At 40.6% G+C, this 27,992-nt stretch overlaps 1 protein-coding gene across 1 annotated transcript; it reads left to right on the forward strand.

The window, feature by feature from the left end:
- On the forward strand, positions 1–27,365 carry LOC127624801 (DENN domain-containing protein 1A-like). The gene is made up of 24 exons (XM_052099714.1): positions 1–146; positions 1,866–1,930; positions 4,093–4,136; positions 4,822–4,871; positions 5,079–5,198; positions 5,780–5,849; positions 5,999–6,079; positions 8,278–8,331; positions 8,529–8,639; positions 8,992–9,092; positions 9,205–9,250; positions 9,419–9,520; positions 9,687–9,812; positions 10,049–10,150; positions 10,508–10,595; positions 10,751–10,788; positions 16,637–16,708; positions 16,832–16,888; positions 16,983–17,099; positions 17,390–17,476; positions 19,085–19,155; positions 19,768–19,896; positions 20,706–20,988; positions 22,577–27,365. The coding sequence occupies exons 1-24, from the start codon at positions 130–132 to the stop codon at positions 23,555–23,557; spliced, it is 3,012 nt and encodes a 1,003-aa protein (XP_051955674.1). The 5' UTR covers positions 1–129; the 3' UTR covers positions 23,558–27,365.
- The last annotated feature ends 627 nt before the right edge of the window (positions 27,366–27,992 follow it).

Consider the following 27,992-nt stretch of genomic DNA (forward strand, 5'->3'; position numbering starts at 1 on the left):
GTGATCTGCGCGTGAAAACCATGGCGTTCCAGTGCAGAATGTGACGGGAATAACGGGGAAATATAACTCAGATAGCGGGTTATTGTCACATTAAAGCGAGGAACGGGTTGGATTTAAATCAAGGATAAAATGGGCTCTCGTATCAGGTAAGCCATTATCACTTTCCTCTCCTGTGTCACGTACAGTGTTGTTTTTCATGCGATTTCTGACCTCCCTGACAGGCCTGTTTGGACTTGTTGCGACAAATAGAGACTGAATGGAATTTATTGTTCATTTGGGTGTTTATTAGTCATTTACATAAATAATCAGGGTTTAATTATCTTTACTTTGATTATATTGCCTGGAGGATTGTTTATGTTGTTCTAGTACTTTCTAATGTAAATCGTAGACAAATGTAAACAATGTTTTTTTATTTGGACATGTTAATAAGATGTAATTTTTCAACATGATGTATGTATGTATGTATGTTTGTATGTTTGTATGTACGTATGTACATGTACAGCTCTGTAAGAGATTTTGAGACCACTGCAAAATGATCAGATTCTCTGGATTTACTATTTATAAGTATGCGTTTGAGTAAAATATGTTTTTGTTTTGTTTTATTCTATTAAGTACTGACCACATTTCTCCCAAACTCCAAATTATATTGTCATTTAGAGCATTTATTTGCAGAAAATGACAACTGGTCAAAATAACAAAAACATTTTATGTTTTCAGACCTTGAATAATGTAAAGAAAACAAGTTCATATACATTTTTTAAATAATACAATACTAATGTTTTAACTTAGGAAGAGTTCAGAAATCAGGTCTGGAGATTGGGCCGGCCATGACAGGGTCTTGATCCGGTGGTCCTCCATCCACACCTTGATTGACCCTGGCTGTGTGGGATGGAGCATTGTCCTGCTGGAAAAAAAAATCATGCAGATATGGGTCAGGAGCTTCAGTTAATGTTCACATCAACCATCAGAATGGGGAAAAATGTATCTTAATGATTTGGACCGTGACATGATTGTTGGTGCCAGATGGGCTGGTTTGAGTATTTATCTAACTGCTGATTAATGCAGGGTCAATGCTGTGATGTTCCTTCTAAAGTCCACTATCATCGCCACTGTTTTAAGCGTGTTCAGCTCCATGTTGTTTTGACTGCACCAGATGGCCAGCTGTTCAACCTCCCTTCTGTATGCAGACTCATCGTCATCTTGGATGAGGCTGATGACTGTAGTGTCTTCTGTGAAATTCAGGAGCTGAACAGAGGAGTCCTTGGCAGTGCAGACATTTGTGTAGAGGGAGAATAGAATTAGGGAGAGCACACATCCCTGGGGGGGTACCAGTGCTGATTGTACATGGGCTGGAGGTGAATTTCCCCATACTCACTAAATGCTTCCTTTCTGTCAGAAAGGGTCTGTAGTCATTAAGTCCTTTTGATCTTGTTTTTTTTTGGGAAGGGGATGATTGTGGAGCGTTTGAAGCAGCAAGGAACTTCACACTGAACCAGTGATCTGTTGAAGATCTGTGTGAAGATGGGGGCCAGCTGGTCAGCACAGGATTGTAGACAAGTGTGTGAAACACCATCTGGGCCCTGTACTTTTCTTTTCTTCTGTTTCCGGAAGACCCCGCACACATCATCTACACAGATCTTAAGTTCATGTTGAGTAGCAGGAGAGGGGAGGAGGGTGGTGGCAGGAGGTGTAAATGTTTGTTTGTTGTGAAGGTCGAAATGGGTATAGAGTGTGTGACTGGGCTTTTCAAATCTACAGTAAAACACATTGTTTTTTCAGCTTTTCTGAATAACTTCTTTTAGCCACTCTAATCTCTCAGATTACTCTCATATTTGACCTCTGACCCTCTGTTCTTTATATTTCAGGGAGAGCCCCGGGTCAACCTTTGAGGTGTACATGGAAGTGGTGCATTCTGGGACGGCTGGCTCTGGTGAGTCCTCTTATTTTCACAATAGGTTAATGTGTCATTAATACAATGAAAATACTTCTAATAATACTCATGCTGCCCACCCACTCACACTTCCTCAAAGCAGTAATCCACTGCCGCCTACCTGACATCCTTTTAAAGTGGATATATTTGTTTTTTCTCTGTATTTATTTGGAAAGGAGCAGGTTGTAGGATCAGACAATGTAGCTATTAGTTTCTTGTTGTTATCACATAGGGAACATTTGTGATGAGTCTATTAGTGGGCGTTAGCCTGAAGTGATTTCTGCTGTAATCCTTGTGATGAGTGGATCTTCAAGACTAAAACTAATTTAAGTGAACTAATGTGTGAATGCTGCATCATTTCCTTGTTTGTCAGAAATGAAATGACTTGCACTAGAATAATGTTGCCAAAAGCTAAATGATTCAGGGTGCTGGGAGTGTGTGTGTGTGTGTGTGTGTGTGAGAGTTCATGCAATGAAATGAACATACCTGAGCTACTGAGTGCAGTTTAAGCTAGTCAGATCCGTGTACAGGTCCTAATCTGTTTTCATCTAGTCTCTGACAGACCACCCACGGACATCCTGATGCATATTACAGACAAAAATGCCTAGAGCTTCCTTAAAACCACAAGCTGCAATCTGATTGACTGGATTATACACAATTTTCAGGTGTCAGTGTGCAAAGACTTTCATCAGTTTCCCAGGAGATACATTCATGTTTACGAGGTACCAGGCCTCTATGATGAGTGCTTCTGAGGAACTATCTGATAAAAAAACAAAAGTTTGTTTGTCAGATCAAGGGTTTTGTTTGGGATATTTATTAGCAAGTCAACAAGATCTTTCTTCCCTGGATCACATAAGGAGATGTTTGGCAGAATGTTAGCCTCAGTCATGATACATTTTCATTGCAGGACTTTTGTTATATGAACATGCACAACATAGACAACTTTTACTGTTGCACACACATTCTGTGTGTACTGTATATAAGCATCTCCCACTGAACGTGTTAAGATACACTCTTTCGTGGAACTTGGACATGAGAGAATAGGGTGGCGGACGGCCCATTAAAGCCTGTGTGTTAAAGGAATGATTAACCCATAAATGAAAAATCTCTCATCATTTACTCTCCCACATTCCGTCCCAGTTGTGTATGACTTTCATTCTTCTGCAGAACACAAGCAAAGATTTTTAGAAGAATATCTCATCTCTGTAGGTCCGTACAATTCAAGTGAATGGTGGCCAGAAATTTGAAGCTCCAAATAGCACATAAAAGCAGCATAAAAGTAATCCATACAACTCCATTGGTTTAATCCTAGACTTCAGAAGCGATAGGATAGGTGTGGGTGAGAAACAGATCAATATTTAAGTCCTTTTGTTTTGTTTACTATAAATCTCCACCTTTGATCAGCCTCGACAAGTAGGTGACAATATGCACAAATAATGCAAATGGTAAAAAAACAACTAAAGAAGAACAATGTGAAAGTGGAGATTTATAGTAAAAAAATTACTTATATATTTATCTGCTTCTGACCTGCACCTATCATATCATTTCTGAAGATACAGATTTAACAACTGGAGTCTTATAAATGACTTTTATGCTGCCTTTATGTGTTTTTAGAGTTTCAAAGTTCTTGCCACCATTTACTTGCATTGTATGGACCTACAGAGCTGAGATTTTCTTCAAAACATCTTTATTTGTGTTCTGCAGAAGAAAAAGTAATGCACAGCTGGGATGTCCTGAGGGTGAGTAAACATTTTAATTAAAATATTTGGCTGAACTATTCCTTTAAAGCGCCCCTGCTAGTATTTTGCACTAGCTGTAGGAAAATACTCTGCTGAGACTCCTTCTCACTCAGTCTATGTACTAGGCAACTGTTGCCTAGTGACGGTATGGTTTGATGAGGGAAGCAGGAGCAAAGCATCCTGGGTTTGATCTCCTGAGACGAGTCCCCCCGTGACATATGCACACACCCATAATGTAACATATCCCACTGAAATCAGAGGAAACCCTTTCAGACCTAACCGAGTTTTATGTGCACAGACTGTTGCATCAGTATACGTAATCTGAACCCTCAGTACAGTTTGTCCATTGGGAGATATTTGGTTTTATCGGTCTGTGTGCTTGACTGTTGAATCTTAATAATATGATTTTTGCGTTATTTTAAGGAGCAGAGGTGCGAAGGAGTTTCCCCAGTACATACACTGACCAGGTTTGTATTTCATTATTTGCTCTCACTCTCTGAATCTCTTGGGATGTTGGGGTGGAGATCTTATAATTGTTGTTCATCTGAGTGATAATGCAATGAGCACCTGTTCTGACAGATGGAGTTAAACCTCTAGAGAGTGTGTTTGATTCTTTGTGAAGCATCAAGCTTTACCAAAATTGCTCAAGAGATTTTAGCCTACAAAGACGAGAATTTTAAAGACATTTTATTTTTGTTACTTTTTGATTGTGTATGTGTGTATCAGGAGCAGATGTGCATCACTGTTAACTACACACACCTGTTCTTTACAGTTTCACACACTCAGCACATGCACAGACGCAGCTTTACTCCCCTCTCGCCCTGATTGTGGCCCATTGGTCCCAGAGGACGGTCTGGGTGTCGTTACCCAGCGGTGAATCTCTGTAATCTGGGCTGTGTCCCCTCCCTCTGTCATGCTATTGTTCCTGAGTTAATTCCCACATCCTGACACCGATCAGGGGAGAAAAACACACACAGGCTCACCTGTTCTCCCACCTGGGACTGTAGTCCATATGGAGGGGCACCAGAGCGACAGTTACACGTAACACACAGAGTAGATGTAGCCTCATTTGTACGTGGTGGTCTTTTGTGTACATTAAGTCAAAAACTTTCTGTCAAGGTATGAATTCTACCTCTGTCTATCTGTTTACAGGAAACAGTACAGACTATCCCGAAGTTTTGTTTCCCCTTCAGCATGGACAGGTAAGAAATGCACACATGTTGACTTTGTTTTAAACTCTAGGTAATTGTACTGTAGTGAATAATGTTATTCACTACAGTTCTTTAATCTGTTTAGTTATTGAGGAACGGCATGTTTACACCCTCCCCTGCAGAGCCCATCACGCAATATCACTGTACTGCAACACTATCCAGTGTGTTTTCTGACTCTAACCCTGTCTTGTCTTTCAGTATGTCAGTTGGTCAAGTGGGGCAGAACTTTACGTTTGTTCTAACGGATATCGAGAGCAAACAGCGCTTTGGTTTCTGTAGGCTGTCATCAGGAGCTCACAGCTGCCACTGTATCCTCAGGTAAAATACTGTGTGTACAATGTTTATAAGCTCTGAGACTACAAGTTGAAAGTATCACAGGTTAAATTTTAATTTAAGGCCCAAACACACTCTACGTAAGTACGTGAACGCAGACGCATCTTGCTACGCAAGCTCAATTTTATGCATTGTTGCATTGTGAAATGTGTCAGAGTGCAATTCATAACCTAATGCAAGTGCATGCTGTGTTCTCAGCGTTGCCGCAATGGGTGATGTGGCAGATACATTTTTTTTTTTCAATCAACTGTCATGGCTGAGCAGCAATTTGAGGAGAGTCTTGCTGAACATGTTAGATTATACAAACATATTTTTCAGTTGTCTTTTTAGCAAATACAAAAGCACACTCCTCAACTGTCAACATGTTGACTCCACCACATCCGGTGTCGTGGTGGCTAAAAAACTCTTTCGCCCCCTTGTGTTCCAAAGTTTGTAACCGCCAGAGCAACGATAGACCGCACGTAATGTATGTACAATGGGACCATGCATTGGCGAAGCGCTTGCATCTGTGTTTGTGTCTCAGATTAAGCTTTTGTGTTCTGCCTTTCTTATCTGTTTTTGTTCAGCTATCTGCCCTGGTTTGAGGTCTTTTACAAGTTGCTGAATATCCTGGCAGACTACACAACCAAAGGACAGGTCAGGAGTGCACATATGACTGCAAAACACACGTGCACACATTTAAACAAGTGATATATCATCCAATACAGTGAAACATGCATGCTCAGGACTTGCTGTTTTAAATTATGTGTGCATGTGTTATATATGTTTTTGCATGTGTGTTACAGGACAGTCAGTGGAGAGAGTTATTAGAGTCTCTACATGGGTTGAACATACCTGATCCTGGAGTGCCTGTGCATTTGAGTGTGGTAATAGAATACAGTCACTCTCACATACAGTGCATGACATTTATCGCAAGCAAAACATTCATATTAACAAGAGGTCAACCGGTAGTAGATTTAGCTGATACCGATAACTAAGGTGTTTAAAAAGGCAGATAACTAATTAAAGCAGGACTTTTAACTTTGCACATGCCTGAAATACACTTTTTTACACACGTTTCTGGACTCTTATTTTGAAATATATTTCACTAAATTAGTTTTTGTTTGATTATTTATAAGCTATGAAGTAGTAAACACAATGAGCTAATGAGACATGTTTCCATATGGTCACATTTTCTTTGCTTGCGCTTGCTTAAATTTAGAACTTAAAAAATTTGTTTTTATTTCACCTCTAGGGTTCGCTGTAAGACTGTAAAACCATGGCGTTCTAACTGTACAATCCTCCGTAGGAGTAAAATAGAGGAATAATAATAATAAAAAAACAAACTATCGGCAACAATTGACATACAGTGCTTCACTTTTCCCCACATTTTGTTATGTTACAGCCTTATTCCAAAATGTATTAAATTCATTATTTTCCTCAAAATTCTACAAACAATATCCCATAATGACAACGTGAAAGAAGTTTATTTGAAATATTTGCAAATTTATTAAAAATAAAAAAATCACATGTACATAAGTATTCACAGCCTTTGGCATGACACTCAAAATTGAGCTCAGGTGCATCCTGTTTCCACTGATCATCCTTGAGATATTTTTAAAACTTGATTGGAGTCCACCTGTGGTAAATTCAGTTGATTGGACATGATTTGGAAAGGCACACGCCTGTCTATATAAGGTCCCACAGTTAACAGTGTATGTCAGAGCACAAACCAAGCCATGAAGTCCAAGGAGTTGTCTGTAGACCTCCAAGACAGGATTGTATCTAGGCACAGATCTGGGGAAGGGTACAGAAAAATTCCTGCAGCATTGAAGGTCCCAATGAGCACAGTGGCCTCCATCCGTAAATGGTAGAAGTTTGGAACCACCAGGACTCTTCCTAAAACTGGCCGCCTGGCCAAACTGAGCAATCGGGGGAGAATGGCCTTCGTCAGGGAGGTGACTAAGAACCCGATGGTCACTCTGACAGAGCTGCAGCATTTCTCTGTGGAGAGAGGAGAACCTTCCAGAAGAACAACCATCTCTGCAGCACTCCACCAATCAGGCCTGTATGGTAGAGTGGCCAGACGGAAGCCACTCCTCAGTAAAAGGCACATGACAGCCCGCCTGGAGTTTGCCAAAAGGCACCTGAAGGACTCTCAGATCATGAGAAACAAAATTCTCTGGTCTGATGAAACAAAGATTGAACTCTTTGGCCTGAATGGCAAGCGTCATGTCTGGAGGAAACCAGGCACCGCTCATCACCTGGACAATACCATCCCTACAGTGAAGCATGGTGGTGGCAGCATCATGCTGTGGGGATGTTTTTCAGCTGCAGGAACTGGGAGACTAGTCAGGATTGAGGGAAAGATGAATGCAGCAATGTACAGAGACATCCTTGATGAAAGCCTGCTCCAGAGCGCTCTGGACCTCAGACTGGGGCGAAGGTTCATCTTCGAACAGGACAACGATCCTAAGCACACAGCCAAGATAACAAAGGAGCGGCTACGGGACAACTCTGTGAATGTCCTTGAGTGGCCCAGCCAGAGCCCAGACTTGAACCCAATTGAACATCTCTGGAGAGATCTGAAAATGGCTGAGCACCGACGCTCCCCATCCAGCCTGATGGAGCTTGAGAGATCCTGCAAAGTAGAATGGGAGAAACTGCCCAAAAATAGGTGAGCCAAGCTTGTAGCATCATACACAAAAAGATTTGAGGCTGTAATTGGTGCCAAAGGTGCTTATGTACATGTGATTTTTTTTCGTTTTTTATTTTTAATAAATTTGCAAAGATTTCAAACAAACCTCTTTCACGTTGTCATTATGGGGTATTGTTTGTAGAATTTTGAGGAAAATAATTAATTTAATACATTTTGGAATAAGGCTGTAACATAACAAAATGTGGAAAAAGTGAAGTGCTGTGAATACTTTCCGGAAGCACTGTATATTTTGTTGATAACGAAAGTTCCAAAAAGCAACTATCGGCACCGATAAATATCGGTCTACTTCTAATAATAAAATCAGTGTGTAGTATTCGTTTTTCTGCAGCCAAAAACATATTTGACTCTCTTTCTCTGTGTTTCTAGCATTTGTTTTTCACAGTGCCTGATCCAAGAGATTTACCCAGCATACCTGAAAATGTAGGTGTAACCTTTTTATATTTGACCCTGTTGGGTAAAGTGATCAAAAGTACAAATTCCCAATCACATGAAAAAGTAGTAACTTTCGATAAGTTTGTAAATACACAGGATATTGTTGGCTTCATGCATATTACACTTTGACGATCATACTGATCCCTGTGAACACTCTGACTGGTGATTTTTGTGTTATTTTGCAGAGAAATCTGACGGAGTATTTTGTAGCAGTGGACGTGAATAACATGCTCCATGTTTATGCGAGCATGCTGTACGAAAGACGAGTCCTCATCAGTTGCAGCAAGCTCAGCACTGTGAGCAGCACCTCTCTCCCTATCTCTCGCTCTCCTCCTCTGTCTACTCCTTCCATTGGGAGATTCTTTAACCCTTCTGTCTGATCATTTCAGAAGTAGATTCCATTATCTTAGATCCACCTTGAGAAAAGAAAACATTTAGTGTTGAATTCATTTAATGAGCACAGACACACATACTGAATGCAATAACTCAGGCTGTTCTCACCTTGTATCCACTGTAATTCTCTGTCCGCAATCCTAGCTGAAAGTAAATGGATAAGCATACATCAGTTCTGTCTGAATTTATTTATACATGTTTAGTTGTTAATCTTCATGTTCTCTACTTGTTTTGCTCATTTCTCTCTCTTTGAAGTTAACTGCATGCATTCATGGAGCGGCGGCTATGTTGTATCCCATGTACTGGCAGCATGTTTACATTCCAGTGCTGCCACAGCACTTAATAGACTACTGCTGGTAAGTACGCAAACTGCACAAGGTAGTTATGATATACACACAGCACCTGATTGAATTGATTGACTCCTGTAATGGTTATACCCCTTGTGTAACGTGTTTCTCTCTTTGTCAGTGCTCCAATGCCGTACCTCATCGGAGTGCATACCAGTCTTATGGAGGTGACGGATGCGTTCTTTGACCTTTCTTACATATGCATTTCTGTGCTACATGTTAATAATATTTCAATCATAGTGTTGAGGTACAATGGAGTAATTGGTTGTAGTTTTAGCTTAGAGTTAGTTTGTTTTCAGCATAGCTGATTTTTTGTGTGTGTTTTGCTATAACAGAAGGTGCGAGGTATGGCTTTAGATGATGTGGTACTTCTCAATGTGGACACAAACACTCTTGAAACGCCGTTTGATGACCTGCAAAGCCTTCCCAATGATGTAGTGAGTACACAGACACGTTATGAGTAACGGATGAGCAATGCTCAGATCTCCACAAAGACTTAATTTAGTTAAAAATATATATTTTGATCTCATTCTTAAGAAACACATCACCTAAGTAAGTGATGTCAGGTACACAGTCAAGTAAGTGATGTTTTGTTTGCCGCAGGTTTCATCCTTAAAGAACCGTTTACGGAAAGTTTCCTCAACAACAGGGGACGGGGTGGCCAGAGCGTTTCTGAAAGCACAGGCGGCTCTGTTTGGCAGTTATAGGGATGCGCTACACATTGAACCGGTGAGAGAGAAATAGTTTTAGGTATTGATATGCTTGTTGGTCTGAGTGAATTTCAAACTGTATCTTAAAGGTTTTTTAATGTTGGCTCTGAGCTTTTTTTGTGAGGTATTCCAGCTGTGAGTTAGCACCCTCTAGTGGAGCATAGCACTCCATGCATCACTCTAAATATGTAAGTGTATGTATACAGTACATATTAAACTATATGTTTATTATCTCCTTTGTGTCTGTATGTTCAGGAGGAGCCAATCACCTTCAGTGAGGAAGCTTTTATCATACACAGATCCAGCACAATGAGACAGTTTCTACTGAACGCCATTCAACTACAGTTCTTTAAACAGGTATAATATGCACATATGGATGTAGTACAGATCTGAATGCTAAGCATATTCTTCTATTAGTTGTTAATGGGCAGTTCATCCTTTAAAAGATAAAGCGTATTTCAAGTAAGTGAACATCTAATTTATTTTTAAGAGAAATGACAATGCACATGATAGCTTTGTGGCCTGCAAACAGATGAGAAACTCAATGTTTTTGAGTATGTTCTGATTCACAAACAAGTCATTCTTTTGAGTCCTTTTTGATGATTTTGGTCTAACCCTTTTGCAAAGCATTTTGACTGTGAATGAACAGTCCAAATAAGCCCATTCTCTAACCTGACTCATACTTGATAGGAAGGGAATGAATCGTGTTTGTAGTTTATAGATGGACGTCTGGAGTTGTTGAATGCTGGTGAAGGGTTCAGTGATCAGTTTGAGGAGGAGATCAATATGGGAGAATATGCAGGTGAAAAAGATGCACACATAATATTACACTTTAAGTGAAAGCTTTATGATGTTGTCTGTATGCTTAATGTAAAACTCATCAATTCAGTGTTGGGTTTTACACTTTAAAATTTTTTATTTTTTTTTACATGCATTTCTTAAAAATCTGTGTTTCAGGAAGTGATAAGACATATCAGTGGCTATTCACAGTGAAGGTGAATTTTTCGATTTATCTTTTTTCGTGTGTTCCAAATAACTGTGATCTTTGCTATGCCAACGTAAAGAAACAATTTGCACAACATGTCATGTTTCAAGTACTTTTTCTGTGCTCATTGAAAGCAATTTACTGCCATTCAGAACATAAAATGTTTAAAAAATGTGAGGATTTGGGACGAAATAAATTTCTCTTTGCATTTGTAAAAATGTCTTGACACAATGTTGTTGATGGTCATGACAAAGTTTGTCTGGTTAAGACAAAATCTATATTTATTATTGGGAAGATGTGATTATCACACACTGTTACATTGGCCTCGGAACACACACACACACACACACACACACACACACACACACACACACACGCACACACTCATCTCTAGCACTGACACTACATACTGTTCTGGTTGCTTGTTCTTTATAGGGAAATAATGTTCCTGATTGCTTTTTTGTATGAATTTGTAGTTTCTATTTGGTAACACTGTCTGTGGAGGCCGTATTTAAAATGCATTGTAAAGGCATTATAAATGCATTTGTATTGTCTCTTAATAATTTAGAGCTTCTCATAAATAATTGTAACTACAGGTATAATACATAACAATACTGACCTATTCATAGTTCCCTCTCGAGAGGTCTCTCCTATTGCGTAAGTAGCTTACGCTATGGGAAAACTCAGTTTCTCGAGAAATATTGAAGTCTTTATGTAAAACACATTGCAGCTGCACAGCAGACAGCAATGAGCGAGGCAGCTCGGTCATTGGCTGTGCTGCGGCAACTTGCTCGAACCAATGATGGGGCGACTCTGAACGCGCGACCAATGAGCGCGCGCTTCGCGCCCGCGCGCTCAGAGCCAGCCAAGATTAGCATGGCTAAGGCTATATATTAGGCGCCCCGTCATGAGAGTTCTTTAGATTTAATCTCCTTCAGCGAAGACCTTCTCTTCGCTGGATCCTCCGGATTGTTGGAGTCTTTTCGCCCGCCGTTGACAAGCCTACAGCAGGACTGCTAAGAGGACGCCGGCGCCTTCAGCCGCCTTCGAAGCCTTCTGCTACGCCATCCGGCGCGCATCACTGATATCCTTTTTACTTACAAGTGTTCGCCTCTGCGACGCTTTTGATTTAAGTAAAAGAGCAATTTTCGAGGCGTTGTTCCAAATGCCTTTAACCTGCGCCTCGTGCAGAGGCCCTCTTCCTGACGGGGACCGTCACGTTATCTGCACTCGCTGCCTGGGACCTGACCACGCAGAAGCTGCTCTCATTCAGGGCGGATGCCCCGAATGTGACTCCCTGGGCCTCGCCGAGCTGCGCGCTCGCTTTGCCGCCTTCGCCGCAAACGAGCCTGCTTCCACCGTGCTGCCAAAAGCGCCTACATATAAACTGTCTGGAAATGAAAGCGGTCGCCTTGGCTCTCAGAGCCCTGCTTCCGTACCTGAAAAACGAACACGTCCTGGTCCGAACGGACAACATGACGGTAGTATCGTATATAAATCGCCAGGGTGGACTCCGGTCGAGCTCCCTGCACTCTATGGCCAGGGAGCTCCTCTCATGGTCACAGCACTACTTGCGCTCGCTGAGAGCAGCGCATGTGCCAGGCGTCCTGAACCAGGGAGTGGACATGCTGTCCAGAGACAAGGTTCTCCCAGGAGAATGGTCTCTCCACCCCCTGACGGTTCAGTGGTTATGGCAAACCTTTGGCAAGGCGGAGGTCGACCTCTTCGCCTCCAGGGAAAATGCGCACTGCCCCCTTTTCTTCTCAAAGAGCACGGACGCGCTCGCCCAAGTCTGGCCGAGCCGCCCCTTTTCCTCCGATCGCGATGCTACCTCAGGTCATCAGTCGGATCAGGGAAGTGAAATGTGCAGTGCTCCTGGTAGCCCCTCTCTGGAAAAACCAGACGTGGTTTCCAGAACTGATGCAGATGATGCAATCTGCCCCATGGCCGATTCCGCTGAGGCTAGACCTCCTCAGGCAGGCCAACGGGATGATTCTTCATCCCCGCCCCGATCTGTGGGCCCTCCATGCATGGCCCCTCAACGGGTTCCCGAGAACCTCCCCAGTGGAGTTTTGAGAACCATCACGGAGGCGCGAGCGCCCTCTACGAGACGCTTATATGCCCAAAAGTGGAAAGTGTTCAGTGACTGGTGTGATACCAAGAGCTTGAACCCCAAATCGTGCGAGATACCAAGTGTACTCGCCTTTTTGCAAGAGCTGCTGGAGGCGGGCCGCACACCCTCCACGCTCAAAGTCTATGTGGCTGCCATAGCGGCGTCACACAATCCTGATAAAGGACGTTCATTAGGGAAAAACGACCTAATCATTCGTTTCCTAAGAGGCGCTAGGAGGATGAACCCCCCCTCGCCCCCCCTCGGTGCCGATCTGGGACCTGGCCACGGTCCTGGACGCACTCAAGAGTGCCCCGTTCGAACCTCTCCGAACCGTGCACCTTAAACAGCTCTCGCTCAAAACTGCGCTCTTGCTGGCGCTCGCCTCAGTCAAGAGAGTGGGCGACCTGCACGCGCTGTCATCAAGCGCTGCTTGCCTGGAATTTGGACCTAACGACTGCAGAGTTGTCCTTAGGCCAAAGCACAGGTATATTCCTAAAGTGCTCTCCACACCCTTCAGTGTACAGGTGATATCTCTGGCAGCGCTATCGTCCCCAGCGGACGAAAGCGACGCTAATTTACTCTGCCCGGTCAGGGCGCTCAGAGTATATTTGGAACGTTCTGCCCCGTTCAGACAGACGGAACAATTATTTGTATGCTTTGGCGGCCGCACAAAAGGTCTCGCAGTTTCAAAGCAAAGAATATCGCGCTGGATAGTGGATGCTATAGCTCTGGCTTATGAAGCCAAGGGCCTTCAATGCCCCTTAGGCGTCAGAGCTCACTCTACGAGGAGCATGACCTCCTCGTGGGCGTGGTCGAGTGGGATACCCATTGAAGATATTTGTGTGGCGGCAGGCTGGGCCTCGCCTTCGACATTTATCAGGTTTTATAACCTACAGGTCCCCTCATTGCATTCCAACATTCTATCAGCCTGACTGTAGAATGGACTGGAGTATGTATATGCTGAGCATTATCTCCTCCCTTATAGGTCCATCTCTGACTGACTTAGAGGATTTTTTATGCATATCAATACATAGAAAAATCAGTACATAAGTTATGTGCTTGTGTTTTTACAATGAGCGCCCCACCATGGACCTCCTTGGGGCAAAGGCGCTCTGTATTTTCCCATTATATAGCTCGCCGTTGGCCGGCTTGTTGGATAATCACTTTGCTTTAAGGCTCAGGCATCCGCCTCTGGCTTTATAGAGCGAAGTCAGCACGCACGGCGTTTTGCATGGTGTTCCCATAGCGTAAGCTACTTACGCAATAGGAGAGACCTCTCGAGAGGGAACGACTCGGTTACTAACGTAACCTCGGTTCCCTGAGAGGAGGGAACGAGTATTGCGTAAGCTGCCGTGCTTGTGCTTGGTCAGTTCGCTTCAGTCGATTGAACCTAAAGAACTCTCATGACGGGGCGCCTAATATATAGCCTTAGCCATGCTAATCTTGGCTGGCTCTGAGCGCGCTCATTGGTCGCGCGTTCAGAGTCGCCCCGTCATTGGTTCGAGCAAGTTGCCGCAGCACAGCCAATGACCGAGCTGCCTCGCTCATTGCTGTCTGCTGTGCAGCTGCAATGCGTTTTACATAAAGACTTCAATATTTCTCGAGAAACGGAGTTTTCCCATAGCGTAAGCTACTTACGCAATACTCGCTCCCTCCTCTCAGGGAACCGAGGTTACGTTAGTAACCGAGTCGTTATACCTTATGGTGCGTTCACATACAATGCAGAATTTTTTTTTGCCTCTCATTGCTCGCGCGAGTTTGACCGCTGGATTAAATTTGTTTAAACTCGCACGAACACGCAAATATTCCCCATTCTCTTCCGGAAAAGGACAGGAGGAGGGGCATCTACGACAACTTATCTTTCCTCCATCAACCATGGCCGATATCACAACGATTGCTGCTCTGTATCTGTTGTGAAAGTCCCAGATACGTTGACGCTGTGTCATACTATTCCGGGTGCCCACACACCTCTACAACCATTTTTCCCACCTATTTTTCCTGATATCTTCTGCTACTACATCAGTACGTCAGTGACATCTGGACAATCTCAATGCTGATAGGCTTTCGCGATAACGCGTCATGTGGATATTTCGCTCAAGTTTAAACTTTTCATCTCGCGAGAACACGCGAATTTAAGCGATTTCGCATTTTCACTTCGCTCCATTCGCTTCATTCCTGCCGCCAGCCGCAAATTCACGTCTATTCACGTCTTTGCATTGACTTTGTATGTAACCGCGCCTCGTGAAATGCTCAGATTCACGTTGTATGTGAACGCACCATTAGAGTGTAATGCATTATAACATGAACAAGATGGTTTTTTTTACTCTACAAAGGTTATTATGTATTATATGTACAGTATTACATATATTAGGTATGCTTTAAGTAAAGTGACAAAAGCAATGTCATATAAACATCCACAAGATATTTTACGTGGTTATAAGACATTACAACAAATAAACAAATAAACAACAAGTCAAGCTTGTAAAATAAAAGTTATATACAAAGGAACACACATTTAATATACATTTGAGACATTAAGAAAAGCACTTATTGCATTTTGATTCCAATAGTTGCCAAATCTTTGTCACTACGTATACAAAACACCCCCCAAAATCAAACTGATTCTATACTGGCCTTTGTTCAAAAACAAAAATATTTGTATATATATTTTAAATATTTTACATATTTTATTTGATGTTTTATTATATATATTCAAAAGACTTATTGCCTATGTTCCACTTAAAGTCGCCCTGAAGTGCTTTGACGCGTGGTTGGAGTTACTGTTTTGACGTATTTCCTACTGAAACAGGAAGTGGGGCGGGACATGTCAAACGACTCGCCCCATTTTTAAAACTAGCCATTAGGTTTTGGTTTGTAGCTACTACACTGACACACACTCCTTTCCATTGTGCTGCTCAAGCTAGAGTACTCTTACAGGGGAAATTTGAGAAGTAATCTCAATATCGGACAGCTTTTCCAAATATTTGAAAACCGAACAATGATCTAACTGTGACAACATAATTACATGACCTGCCCACAAATGTACACAGTAAATTGCGGTCTTTATTTATGACGAGGCGGGAGCAGCTGTGCATAACAGATGAATGGAAAAACAAAGGAATAAAAAATTATATATCCATGTTATAAATCACAATACACGTAGTATAATAATTAGAGAACACTTACTAGAACTGTACATATCAGGAAACCTCCGGCTGCACAAAATAAATACATATATATAAACTCCAGCCACTTGTCCTTGCATCTATCTCCAGTTTTGGCACATCCTGTTCAGAAATGATCACCCCTATGAATTATTTCCTTTGAAGACTGTTACCCTCCACTGTGAGAGCTTCTGAGAGGTGAAAGGTGATAACCGAAAAAAACTTTTTAACTTCTTATTGGAAAATCTGTTCAGAACGACCCTTTTGATTGGACAAAGTTTGATGAAAGTCTGAAGTATAGAATGAGTCATACAAATGTTTGATCTGTATTGGTGGAAGAGAGAGGGATCTTTAAATTACACCTTGTTGGTGGTAATTAAACCACCAACAAGGTGTAAAATGCTTTTACATGACAGCACTTGTTGAATATCTTATATGTATGTGTACTTCTATACTGTATGTATGTGTGTGTGTGTGTGTGTGTGTGTATATATATATATATATATAGAAAGTGTCAACCTTTATTTTTTTCAACGCAGCTAACTCTTGAGTTAACATCTAACACAACTTTTCTCTTACAGAAAGGAAGCGGGGCTATCTTAAACACGGTCAAGACAAAGGCAAATCCTGCAATGAAGATTGTTTACAAATTTGTATGTATATTCCCGTGTAAACGCTTGATGCTTATTAAATCTTTAATCAATATATCATTCAGATTCTACTGTTTAGATGTTATTGATGGTACCATGAGCAATAGTTCTGTGTTTGCTAAACAGGCCAAAGACCATGCCAAGATGGGCATCAAAGAAATGAAAAGTCGACTTAAACAAAAGGTGCCCAACACCCACAAAATGGCAATACTTTTTCTTTTTTCTCTTTTTTGCAATAAATGCACATGGAGTTCCATTCACATTTTTGAACTTGCAGGAGCTTGCTGAGAATGGCTATTCAGAAGAGCCTGGCTCCGCCCACTTTCCCTCCACACACAGCAGGGACTCCCTTACCTGGGACCAGAGACGGCCAATCACTGTGCACATTGGACAGGTGGGTGTGGGAGTTTATAAATGTTGAGGTCATTGTCACATGCAGTGTACTGTATGCACTCACGTTCTTATGAAAGTTTCTGTTAAGAACATGCAGTAAATAAAATGTAAATGTAGTTTATGCGTGTTGCTTTAAGATGTGTGTTGACATGGAGCTGTGAATTAGGGTTCATTCCATCGAGTGTGTGTTGGAGTGTCAAGGGATTTTTATAAAGTGTGAAAATGAGTGTCCCATCAAACCATTTTTTTACAGACAGTGTATGTGTGTATGTGTGTCTGTGTTTGGAGCAGAGTGAGCGAGAGCCCCCCCCACGGCCCCCTAAGCCACAACATCCCCCTCCCCTCCATCCCTCAAAACTGCAGCGCAACACACAGCCAGTGAGTACAGTGCATCACTCTCACCCTCTGACCTTTGACCTTCCACCTTGAACACTGACCTGGCCGCTGCACTGCAGTGTGTATGTATTCTTGGGTTCTGACAGCATGCTGTCACACTGAATGTGTGTATGTATGTGTGTGTGTGTGTGTGTGTGTGTGTGGATCTAACTTAAATTTTTACTCTACAGAGAAATTCTCATTCACAAGCATGAATGTGCATGTTTGTGTGCACTTACCTTCCTACTGTAAAAGTGTTTTCTTCTGATTATAAAGAACTAGTTGAGGATTGAAAACAAAGAAAGAGAAACTGCACTCACTATAGCAGTATAAACATATAGTTTGTATAACTCAAAATTGTCATTACACACCGAAATCATGCATGCGGTTTTCTTTAAACCTTCTATTATTGCCTATTTTCACTCTTCAAGTCAGCTGTAGTTCCAATTAGCTAGTAAACGTCTGATTAAAAGATTACGATCAATTTTGGCTTGGAAAGATGGATTGGATATGCTAACTTGAGTGGAAGGTTTAAAGCTTGTAATTTTTGCCAAAAACTGTTTGTTGGTTTATACTGACGCACTACAGGACCACACAGAAACCATGAGCTGAATCAATACAGAAACCTGAGAGGTTTTAGGATGTATACACGCTATTAAGGACATTAGCTGCGTCCTAAATGATGCATTATACACTACGCACATACAATATACACTATACACTTAGCCATGTAGTGGATGAATTTTCAAAGTGTTGTATCATCCAAAATGGAACGAGTCAAGTAATTTTTATTTGTATAGCGCTTTTCACTACACACATCGTTTCCAGGCAGCTTTACAGGGAATCATGCATTAAAAAAAATAAAATAAATGAAACTGTAATATCTATAAAGTTGTGTAGTTTGATTAAATATTATTGTAAATTGTGTATACAAATTTAATAGGAATTGTATTTAGAACCCCTGTGAGCAAGCTGAAGGAGACTATGTCAAGGAACACTTATTATATTCCACTACGTGGAAACATTCACCATTTAACAGCTGAAGGATGTGACGTGTCAAACACATGCGATATGCAACACTTGTATCTCAAACAACGTACACATTCACACAGTGTGCGGTGATGGTAAAGCATTCAACTTACATTCGTAAGGTGCCGTCTTCACTGAAGTGTGTCTAGTTGCTTCATTCTTCATTAATTACAATAGTTTTTTCAAACTAGCAACATAGTCAGGTAACTCCGCCCCTTCCCCTATGTACTGAAAACCGTGAGCGCTGATTGATGAAGTGTCCAAAAATAAAACAATTTATCATCCGGGTACTTGTAGTACACATTTTGTTGCATGTTCAGTGTAAACACACTACTTGTATTGACGTACAATAGCGCAGAACTTTGAGGTTTGGGACACCTATTGTAACACATGCTAACAGGTTTGTGCTAAGACCTCTCTATAGCTCTTATTTGATACTGCATTCTTGTTTACAGTCTACAGGACATTTACTAACCTCTGCTGCTTAAGAGGAGCAGTTGAACTCTTAATTAACAATGACTACATTAACCTTTTAAAACTCAAACGTTTAAGACCTTAGAATGTATTTTTGTGTGTCTCCAGGCCCGACCTCCTCGACCTCTTGTGGCGAAGAGACCACGCAGTAATATTGCAATTGAGGGAAGCCCTGAACAGTAAGATTAAACCTCTCTCACACATGCTCTTGTATACACACAAATGCAATTACAATATCATTATAACACATCATAGGCATTGATCTTTGCTTTTCTCTATCAATCCAATTTGAGATGGACCGATATTGTTGATTTTTGTATACATTTTTAGACATTTTACTGTATGTTTAAGCGTAATATTTGCAGAATCGATTATTTATAGTTTTGTTTTGGATGGGATTGTTTAGAGTCCCATCAAATGGTTGGCATTTATCGGTAGTCTCGATATTAAAGAACCAAATATTTAGAAATTAGAAGAACATTTTCAGATCAATAAGAAATATACTGATTATCTGCCTATATCTAAATCAATAACAAATTAGCACAGTAATGTTGTAGTCTTGATTGTGTGATTGCATGTTTCACTTACTCTTTTCTTCTCCTTTGTGCTCTCTCTCTCTCTCTCTCTCTCTCTCTCTCTCTCAAACTGGGATGTGGTCTTTTTTGTTATGTGTGTCTGTGTGTGGGTACACCTGGTACTTGGCTCTTTCTATGTGAATGTGTGTTTGTTGTGTTATTTATGTTGCTGCTCTGCATCTGTGTATCCGTATGCCGACATGCATGACACTGTAGTTACATGCGTCCAACCCGTCACTATACAGTGTTTCTGTGCGAGGACTCTTCGGGTGATGAGCTGTCTCAAGACGACAACTCCATCACTGCTTTTCCTGAACACTTACTGCTCTCTGCTCCTTTTGAATGGTCTCTGTTCGCTGATTTGCCTCTAATGTCCATTATTGTTAAAAAGAGTATACAATGGCCCTTTTACAGTGGCCCCAAAAAGTATTTGGACACTTAAGCCTCATTTAATGTATGAATGTCATTGTTCGATATTTTGTCATCTTATGCAAAGTGTCAGTCTAAAGAAATACAGAACAAGCAAAAAATTCTAGAAAAATAATCTCACATAAATTGTTTTTTAGGATTTAAATGACAAAACAATAGGACAAAAATGTAAACGTAACACTTTCTCAGTCAAATTCAGTGGAATATGTCTGTAGACCTGTATCAGTGGGGGTAACCCAGGCTTCATTACTTGGCCCCCCTCTGTTCTCAAACACATTTGCCCTGTACAACATTAGAAAGATCAGATCAAGATCAAGATCAGACCCTTTCTCTCTTGTCCATGCTGTTGTCATCTCTAGACTGGACTACTGCAATGTATTTCTAGTTGGTCTTCTTGTATGCAAAATGATATTTAGACATTTTTAAGCAGCTTTTTGGGGTTACTGTATGCCATGGAATGTTTTCATGGCGCAGCCTTCTGGATTTGTCTTAAATACTGGCTTAATTATTTGTTTTTGCATGTCTAGATTTTATCCTTAAACGTATGTCTTTGCAATTATGTTAATCATAGCTGCCCATTTCAACAGTTCCTCATCTAACATGAAAATTATACTCTGACTGTACTTGTTTGTGCATATGTTGTGCTTTTTTGCGTGTATTTGTGGTGTGGATGTTGTGTGCTCATGCATATGTGTTTTTTTGGCATATGTGTACATGTAACTTAGGCCCCAGCCATACAGGTCTCTTAAAGAGGCTGAACTTGTGGAAGAAGGTGAAGAGGTTGGGGAGCGCTTCCAGGGTAACACGGCTCCGTCCAGCCCTGTGCTAGACAAATTCTCTGACCTGAGCCTGTTGGAGGATGCCTTCTGTAGTCAGAAGGGAGAGCTGGAGAGTACAGACACCGCAAATACAGCAAACTTCTCTCACAGCACACACATAACACTCAGTTCCGCACGGAGTTTGGAGGAGCTTCGAACAGACCCACAACATGCCAACTTCAACTACCAGGTTAGACAACCCTACTACAGTGATTGATGTTGTTGCAATATGTATATGATCATAATGATGTCACGAGATTTTGCGAGTATAACTTGTATTACGGAAAATATATATTTTTTTTGTTCTGTATATGTATGACCATAACATGACCATAGCATAAGCTTATCAACATCTTGGCATTTCACAGCTGTAAACAAGTAACGTGGATGCCAGCAGTTTGAGATGTTTGGTTTTAGCTATTTTTGACTAAAGTATTTAGCAACCAAAGTCATGTTCGTGTCCAATAATTTTTAATAAACCACCATAGACAGGTGCTGTGGTTTTAATTGACTCTGTCCTCTATGGACTGTAATGCATGGGTTAATGCCAAAGTATACTTTGGTTTTCTGCGTGCCGGTACATCTGCCACACAGTGCACCCAATGCAATTTTCATCATCAGCACAGTAGGAGGGGACTGTCAGTGTGCAACCTCTTTTTTTTTTTTTTTTAAAACAAGTGGACAGCCTGCGTTTTTGTGATTGGCACATGCACTGGCTATTTACCGTGCATCTGGAAAGTATTCACAACGCTTCACTTTTTCCACATTTTGTTATGTTACAGCCTTATTCCAAAATGGATTAAATTAATTATTTTCCTCAACATTCTACAAACAATACCCCATAATGACAACGTGAAAGAAGTTTGTTTGAGATCTTTGCAAATGTGTAAAAAAAAAAAGAAAAAAATCACATAAGTATTCACAGCCTTTGCTCAATACTTTGTTGAAGCACCTTTGGCACCAATTACAGCCTCAAATCTTTTTGTGTATGATGCTACAAGCTTGGCACACCTATTTTTCCAAATCATGTCCAATCAACTGAATTTACCACAGGTGGACTCCAATCAAGTTTTAGAAACATCTCAAGGATGATCGGTGGAAACAGGATGCACCTGAGCTCGGGTTTTTTTTTTTTTTTTTGAATAAATTTGCAAAGATTTCAAACAAACCTCTTTCACGTTGTCATTATGGGGTATTGTTTGTAGAATTTTGAGGAAAATAATGAATTTAATACATTTTGGAATAAGGCTGTAACATAACAAAATGTGGAAAAAGCGAATACTTTCCGGATGCAGTATAGGTTTCAGAGAGAAAGCTTGGTATAAAAAATGGCAAATTAGTGAAAATATATACTGTAGCTCCATCTCTTATTCACTCAAACAAATTACACAATGTGAATTTGTGAATCTGTTGTCATTTCATTCATTTTTAAGGAGTGAATTTGGTTGTTGAATGTGGTTGCCTTTCAATCATTTAATTGTGTGTAAACAGAATGGGAATCTGTATCTAGCTGCACTATGTACTCAGGGTACTCAGGTAGTTTTTTTCTACTTTCCTTTCAGTCTCGAGGCCAGTCGAGCAGTTTTTCAAAGTACAATCTTTTGAAAGCAAGCCCAGATGAACACGTTCAATGCATACACACTATCACTGCTTAGTGATACTCTTTAAGTACAGTAAATTTGCATTGCACGCACTGTGCATAACGAATAACGGCATGCAGAAAGGAACCTAAGGATGCTTTGTCTAAACACTTGTTCTGGTTGTATGTTCTCTTGCAGATGGGTCTTAGTTCAGCCGCATTCACACGGACTCTGCCTGGTCTTAAAACCACCAATCCATACAGCAAGCTATGGACCCAAAGGGAGGATCCTTTCACGCTGCTTGGCCGCGAGTCCCCGTCCTGGGAGAGACCTCTCTCTGTGCCACCTCTTGAAACCCCAGAGCCTTGTCCATCTAGCAAAGAGAGCTCAATTCACACAGAGAAGGTGGAAGGGGCCTGTATCACAATTCCTCGCCCTCAGGGTCGGAAAACACCTGAACTGGGTGCGATGTTGGCACCGCCTGTGACCCTGCTGCGCGCCAGTGAAAATGAGGGAGTGACCACCGGAGGGCAAGAGTTCCGACAGGCACTTAACATGTCTCCACACACACAAGCGCAGTCACAGGCGAACTTACTGAAGCCTAACGAGCAAAACAAGGGTCAGGGACTCGATTTGCTCAACTTGTTGGACCCTTTGTGTGGAACAACGGAAAATGAGACCACCCCACCCGCATCTAACACACCTAAACCTCTCTTACCTCCTCGTCCCCACCCCCCAACCTTGCCCCCCATTCCACCTCAAGTGTCACTCAACCCCTTCAACCAACCAGCCCAATACCCACCTCAAAGGCACTATAGTCCCGTTGTCCCAAGCAATCCTTTTGTCCCAGCCTACATGGCTCCCCAGGGTCCCACCTTTTTCTCCACTCCCCGCCCCTTTTCAGTATTTGGTCAGTCATCTGCCATGGGTGTGGCCCCAACGGGAGGATCGTGGCCAATGGGACATGTCCCTCCATCCTCCAGTAGTAGTGGCTCTCTTTCAAGCCTCTTAGAATCGCCTGCACCACCTACTCCCGCCCAACCTGCGCAAGTCCCCATAGACACATCCCATGATCCATTCAGTGACCTTCTTACCATAGCAACTACACCAACAGTTATGGCCACACCCCCTAAAAAGAAGGTGGAGGACATGCGGAGGAGATGGGAGACTTTTGACTAGTCTCGCCTAAGTCTTTCCTCAACTGCTGCTACCAACCAGTTAGGGACTATAAATTGGCAACAAATTTAGTGCCAGTTGGTATTTAAGATTGCGTCCCCTAGTGGCCTGAAAGCACTGTCTGACATTTCTTCCCAGAGTGTTCTGCTTTTCTCATGCCTAGCTTACACTATTGTTGGCCTAATGCACACTGATGCTAACAATGCATTTCCCATTGCAACTGAATGAACCATGTTGCAAGTGAACCAAGTTTAACCCTGCAAATCTCATAGTTAACAGAATTACACTCTAATTTCTAGCAGTGTAGTTCATAATAGGAACAGACTTTAGATGCAGTACTACAGATACAGTACAATATTGGCCCATGTCCGAGAGACCATTGCAATTAGACTGACATTGTCGCTCTAATGGCATTAACTGACAATCCAGTTAACAATCAGTACTGATTTAATTAGATGCTTTTTTTTTTTTGTTTATAGCCCTACACACATTTATTCAGATAATACTACTCTAGCTTTCAGTCTTGTGCCGACTTGTGGTTTAATGCTAAAATTAAGACTAAAAGGATTGTTAAATTGTCATTACATAACATATTTGACTATAAATATTTATTTTCCCTGCTTAACAGATGGCATACTGGACATTGCACATTAGTTGTTGAGCATACTACATTCTGCACTACAAAGTACACATTGCGTAATACAAAGTCTGACTGTAGTACCTGTTGCGTACTTGATCGTTTGTACTACATTACATACCGCATACTACAGTACATTTTACAGTATATACTACTTGCTGCATAAAGCATAGTGTGCAGCATAGTGTGTGATGTATGCTATGTTTAGAATAGTGTGCTACCACACTACTATTATCATTTCTTTAGTATATTGATAAGGCAGAAATGGTAGTAGTATGGTAGTATGCTATTCCGAATTTAGCAAGAGTGAACTTGTCAAGAGTCAACTCAGAGTTGAAGGAATGTTTTGTGTTCAATAAAAGTTGAGCTCAATCAGCATCATTTTTGGCATCATTTTGATTACCACAAATATATTGGAATCATCTCTTTGTTACACTCTTGCAATGGCTATTACAATAGAAGTGAATGGGGCCAGTACATAAATGTTAAAATACACAATGTTTCAAAAGTATAGCCACAAGACGTAAATGTTATCCATGTTAACATGATTTGAGTGTGATCAAATTGCTTGATAACCTTTATATGAATAAAGTTATGTAGAATATTACAAATTCGTTGTCATAACGATGTAACACCTGTTAACACGGTAATCTGGTAAATTCACCCTAAATTCATGTTAACACATATAATGTTCATGTCTTGTGGCTATACTTTATAATAGAGTGTATTGTAGTGTATTATAACATTTGTGGACTGGCCCCAGTGCCTTCCATTGAAAGCACCTTACCGCAACTGCGATTTATGCCTTTATAAAGAAAAAAGATAGAAGTTATTTTTTTGTGTTAATCAACATTATGCTACAAATGCTGTAGATTGTGCTTAATTTATATTGAACCTGGAACATTCCTTTAACAGCCCTTTAGAGCACAACACTGCCCCCTAGCGTTCTGGATGCACATTTTAGTAGTCAAAAATACAGCACACATTTGATGTATCTTATCAATGTGATGCATAAGCACTTGACTAAATGAAATTGTTGTCTTCAAATTAAATCAACTAGATTGCATTAGTTTTTTTTTTATAAACATTCGGTGAAAACCCACACTGGTACAGGCTTTACCTCTGGTTCTGCTTGCCTGAGTGATGGCCTAAATGTATTAAAGTGGTTCTTCATGATCAGGGTTCTGTTGCTTTGATTAGATGTTAAAGTTGTTAGTCTCATTTTATTCTGATCATCACATCAGAGACTTATAGCTTTCATAAAGCGACCAATCATCCTCCATAGTTTTTAGAACTATCCAATCAATCATCCAATCAATGATCTGCTACTGCCATGCACACGGCGTTATGAGCATTTATTCTAAAAGAGCTGTTTTTTGCGCTTTTAAAACGTGTATGCGGCTAAACGGCATGTTAAAAATGTATCCTTACTCTAACAGCTGGTTTTCTTGTCAAAGACTGTGCCTGTTTGTTTTAGTTCAGCACTAGACACAATCTGTGTCAGAAGACCTTGTTTCATGACATGTGTTTCTATACTTTTGTCTCAGACTTTCAAGTAGAAGAACACTGTTTGTGTGAATCTTGACATGGAGGGGGGAAAAAAAACCGTGTACAACCAAATGCTCAAACCCAAAAGAAACTCATTGGTTTTGTCCATGTCAGGGAACATCAGGGATTGGTGTCTCCTCTTCTCTGGTTTTATCAGTGTATTTAAAGATATCAAATAATGTTATTTGTGTTATTATTAAAGTGTTCTTGAACATAATATGCATCTACCCTGTAGAGCTGTTATAGACATTCACATTATGTTCTGTTAGTTTATCCGTTTATTTCTCCTGTCAAATTTGGCCTTAAATAAGAGTTTGCATGCGAGTATGACAGCTGAGAGCTGTTTGTGGTGAAAGATTTGTTTTCTTTCTTTGACACTTTGGTTAATGTTTGTATTTCGTGTCTTAAATTGTTTTAAGAAAATCTACATTTAACATGGGATGCCAAGTTTGTACATTTAGGGGTACAGAAAACACTGCAACACAGTTTTTGATAAATCACACTGAAATTTCAAAAGAAGCTCAGTGGAAATGGAAGCTAATACAGACTGGCGATGTATGTGACTTTGTGTAGTTTTGAGGTTATGTAGAATACACTGAGTGGTACTGCACTGGATTGCCATGAGCTTACTTGCAACACAAGCAGTTATTTACATCAAATTTCTCTTACGACACCCTTCTGAAGGATGCTGAACAAATTTTGAATTCTGACATCCATTGTTTTTAGTAAGCAATGCGTTTACTGCCTCTGGGCACCAGCACTTGCGGCTTCTGTTTGATAGTCTAACTGACCATAGAAATGATTGCAGAGAAGTTGAAATGTCAAATATTGTCATTTCTGGCTGTGATCAGTTAACTTATGTTGGAGCCAAATAGGAATTAAAGGAGTTTTGCGGACCTTTATGGCTGCTAGGATCTGTATAGTTTGCATAATATAATTTAGTTTACAATGCCTTAAATGGAAGGAAACATCAGAAAGCTCCACCTCCCTTGAAGCAGCGAAATTTGAATTTAATGAACATATTCACAGTGTATTTAAATGGGTAAAACTAAAGAAAAGGCAATCTTGCTTTTTTTCATTGTCGGTATTTTGCTAAGTATTCCAATTATGCTTACAAATGTTTTAATGCATGCATCAGTTTCAGTATACATTTTCTTTTTCAGAGTAAACGAAATGGTCAGATGAACTCAAGCAGTGACATTTTTTTCACACATAAGTTCAATTTACCAATGCACCAAAACACATCATGTTTAGTGTTAAATGCTGGAATGTGTGAATCTCTGAGACTCGGAGAATGTCAAACTTTAACTATTTTGTCTGGGTAAAAGAGTTAAATAGTAAACCTTAATGAACCTCTTTTGACAGCGTCCTGTTTGGATAACCCAAACCTAAACTTGGCTTTGAATGAGACCGTGGAGAAGTCTGTGATGACTCGGCATGGTGAAATTATCAAAACATGAATACATTTCTGATGTGTATCATATCTATTTCTCTTGAAATGTTTCCTAATGTGAACTCATCCTGTTTTTTTTGTTTGTTTGTTTTTAAATCAGCCTGCACTTTTATTTTTTTATTATATGGGTGTTATGGTTTTGTGTATGTCATAATTAAAGAGAACATTATATTCCTGTGAAAGTGGTGCGCTTGAAATTTGTTTTGCTCCTCTAACATTATTAACATAATTTTAGCTGAAACACCTTAACCACCAGATGATGTCATTTTCCCCACATAAAATGTTAATTACTCCTTATTAAAACATTTATTTGAATGAGAAAAAGAAACCTTCATCACAAAAATATTTATTAAACAATTTTTAAACATTGATAAATTCAAAAATATACATTGGTACTTTCTTTCACCCTAAGTGGCATTCAACTGATCGCAATGTTTAGTCAGGACATTAATAATGTGAAAAATTACTATTACAATTTAAAAAAAAACATTAAACTACTTGAAAGATTTCTCATCAAAAAATCCTCCAATTGCTGCAATGACAGCTTTGCAGATTCTTGGCATTCCAGCTGTCAGTTTGTCCAGATACTCCGGTGACCTTTCACCCCACACTTCCTGTAGCACTTGTCATAGATGTGTCTGTCTTGTCGGGCACTTCTCACGCACCTTACAGTCTAACTGATCCCACAAAAGCTTAATGGGTTAAGATCCGTAACACTCTTTTCCAATTATCTGTTGTCCAATGTCTGTTTTTCTTTGCCCACTCTAAACTTTTCGTTTTGTTTTTCTGTTTCAAAAGTG

The sequence above is a fragment of the Xyrauchen texanus genome, chromosome 31 (genome assembly GCF_025860055.1).
Source record: "Xyrauchen texanus isolate HMW12.3.18 chromosome 31, RBS_HiC_50CHRs, whole genome shotgun sequence".
In the NCBI taxonomy this organism is placed as follows: Eukaryota; Metazoa; Chordata; class Actinopteri; order Cypriniformes; family Catostomidae; genus Xyrauchen; species Xyrauchen texanus.

Excerpts from the sequence above, each read along its gene's own strand:
- LOC127624801 (XM_052099714.1), top strand. Across the intron at positions 5,199-5,779 it reads AGCTGCCACTGTATCCTCAG|CTATCTGCCCTGGTTTGAGG; the intron begins GTAAAATACTGT and ends GTTTTTGTTCAG. Across the intron at positions 20,989-22,576 it reads ATGCCAACTTCAACTACCAG|ATGGGTCTTAGTTCAGCCGC; the intron begins GTTAGACAACCC and ends GTTCTCTTGCAG.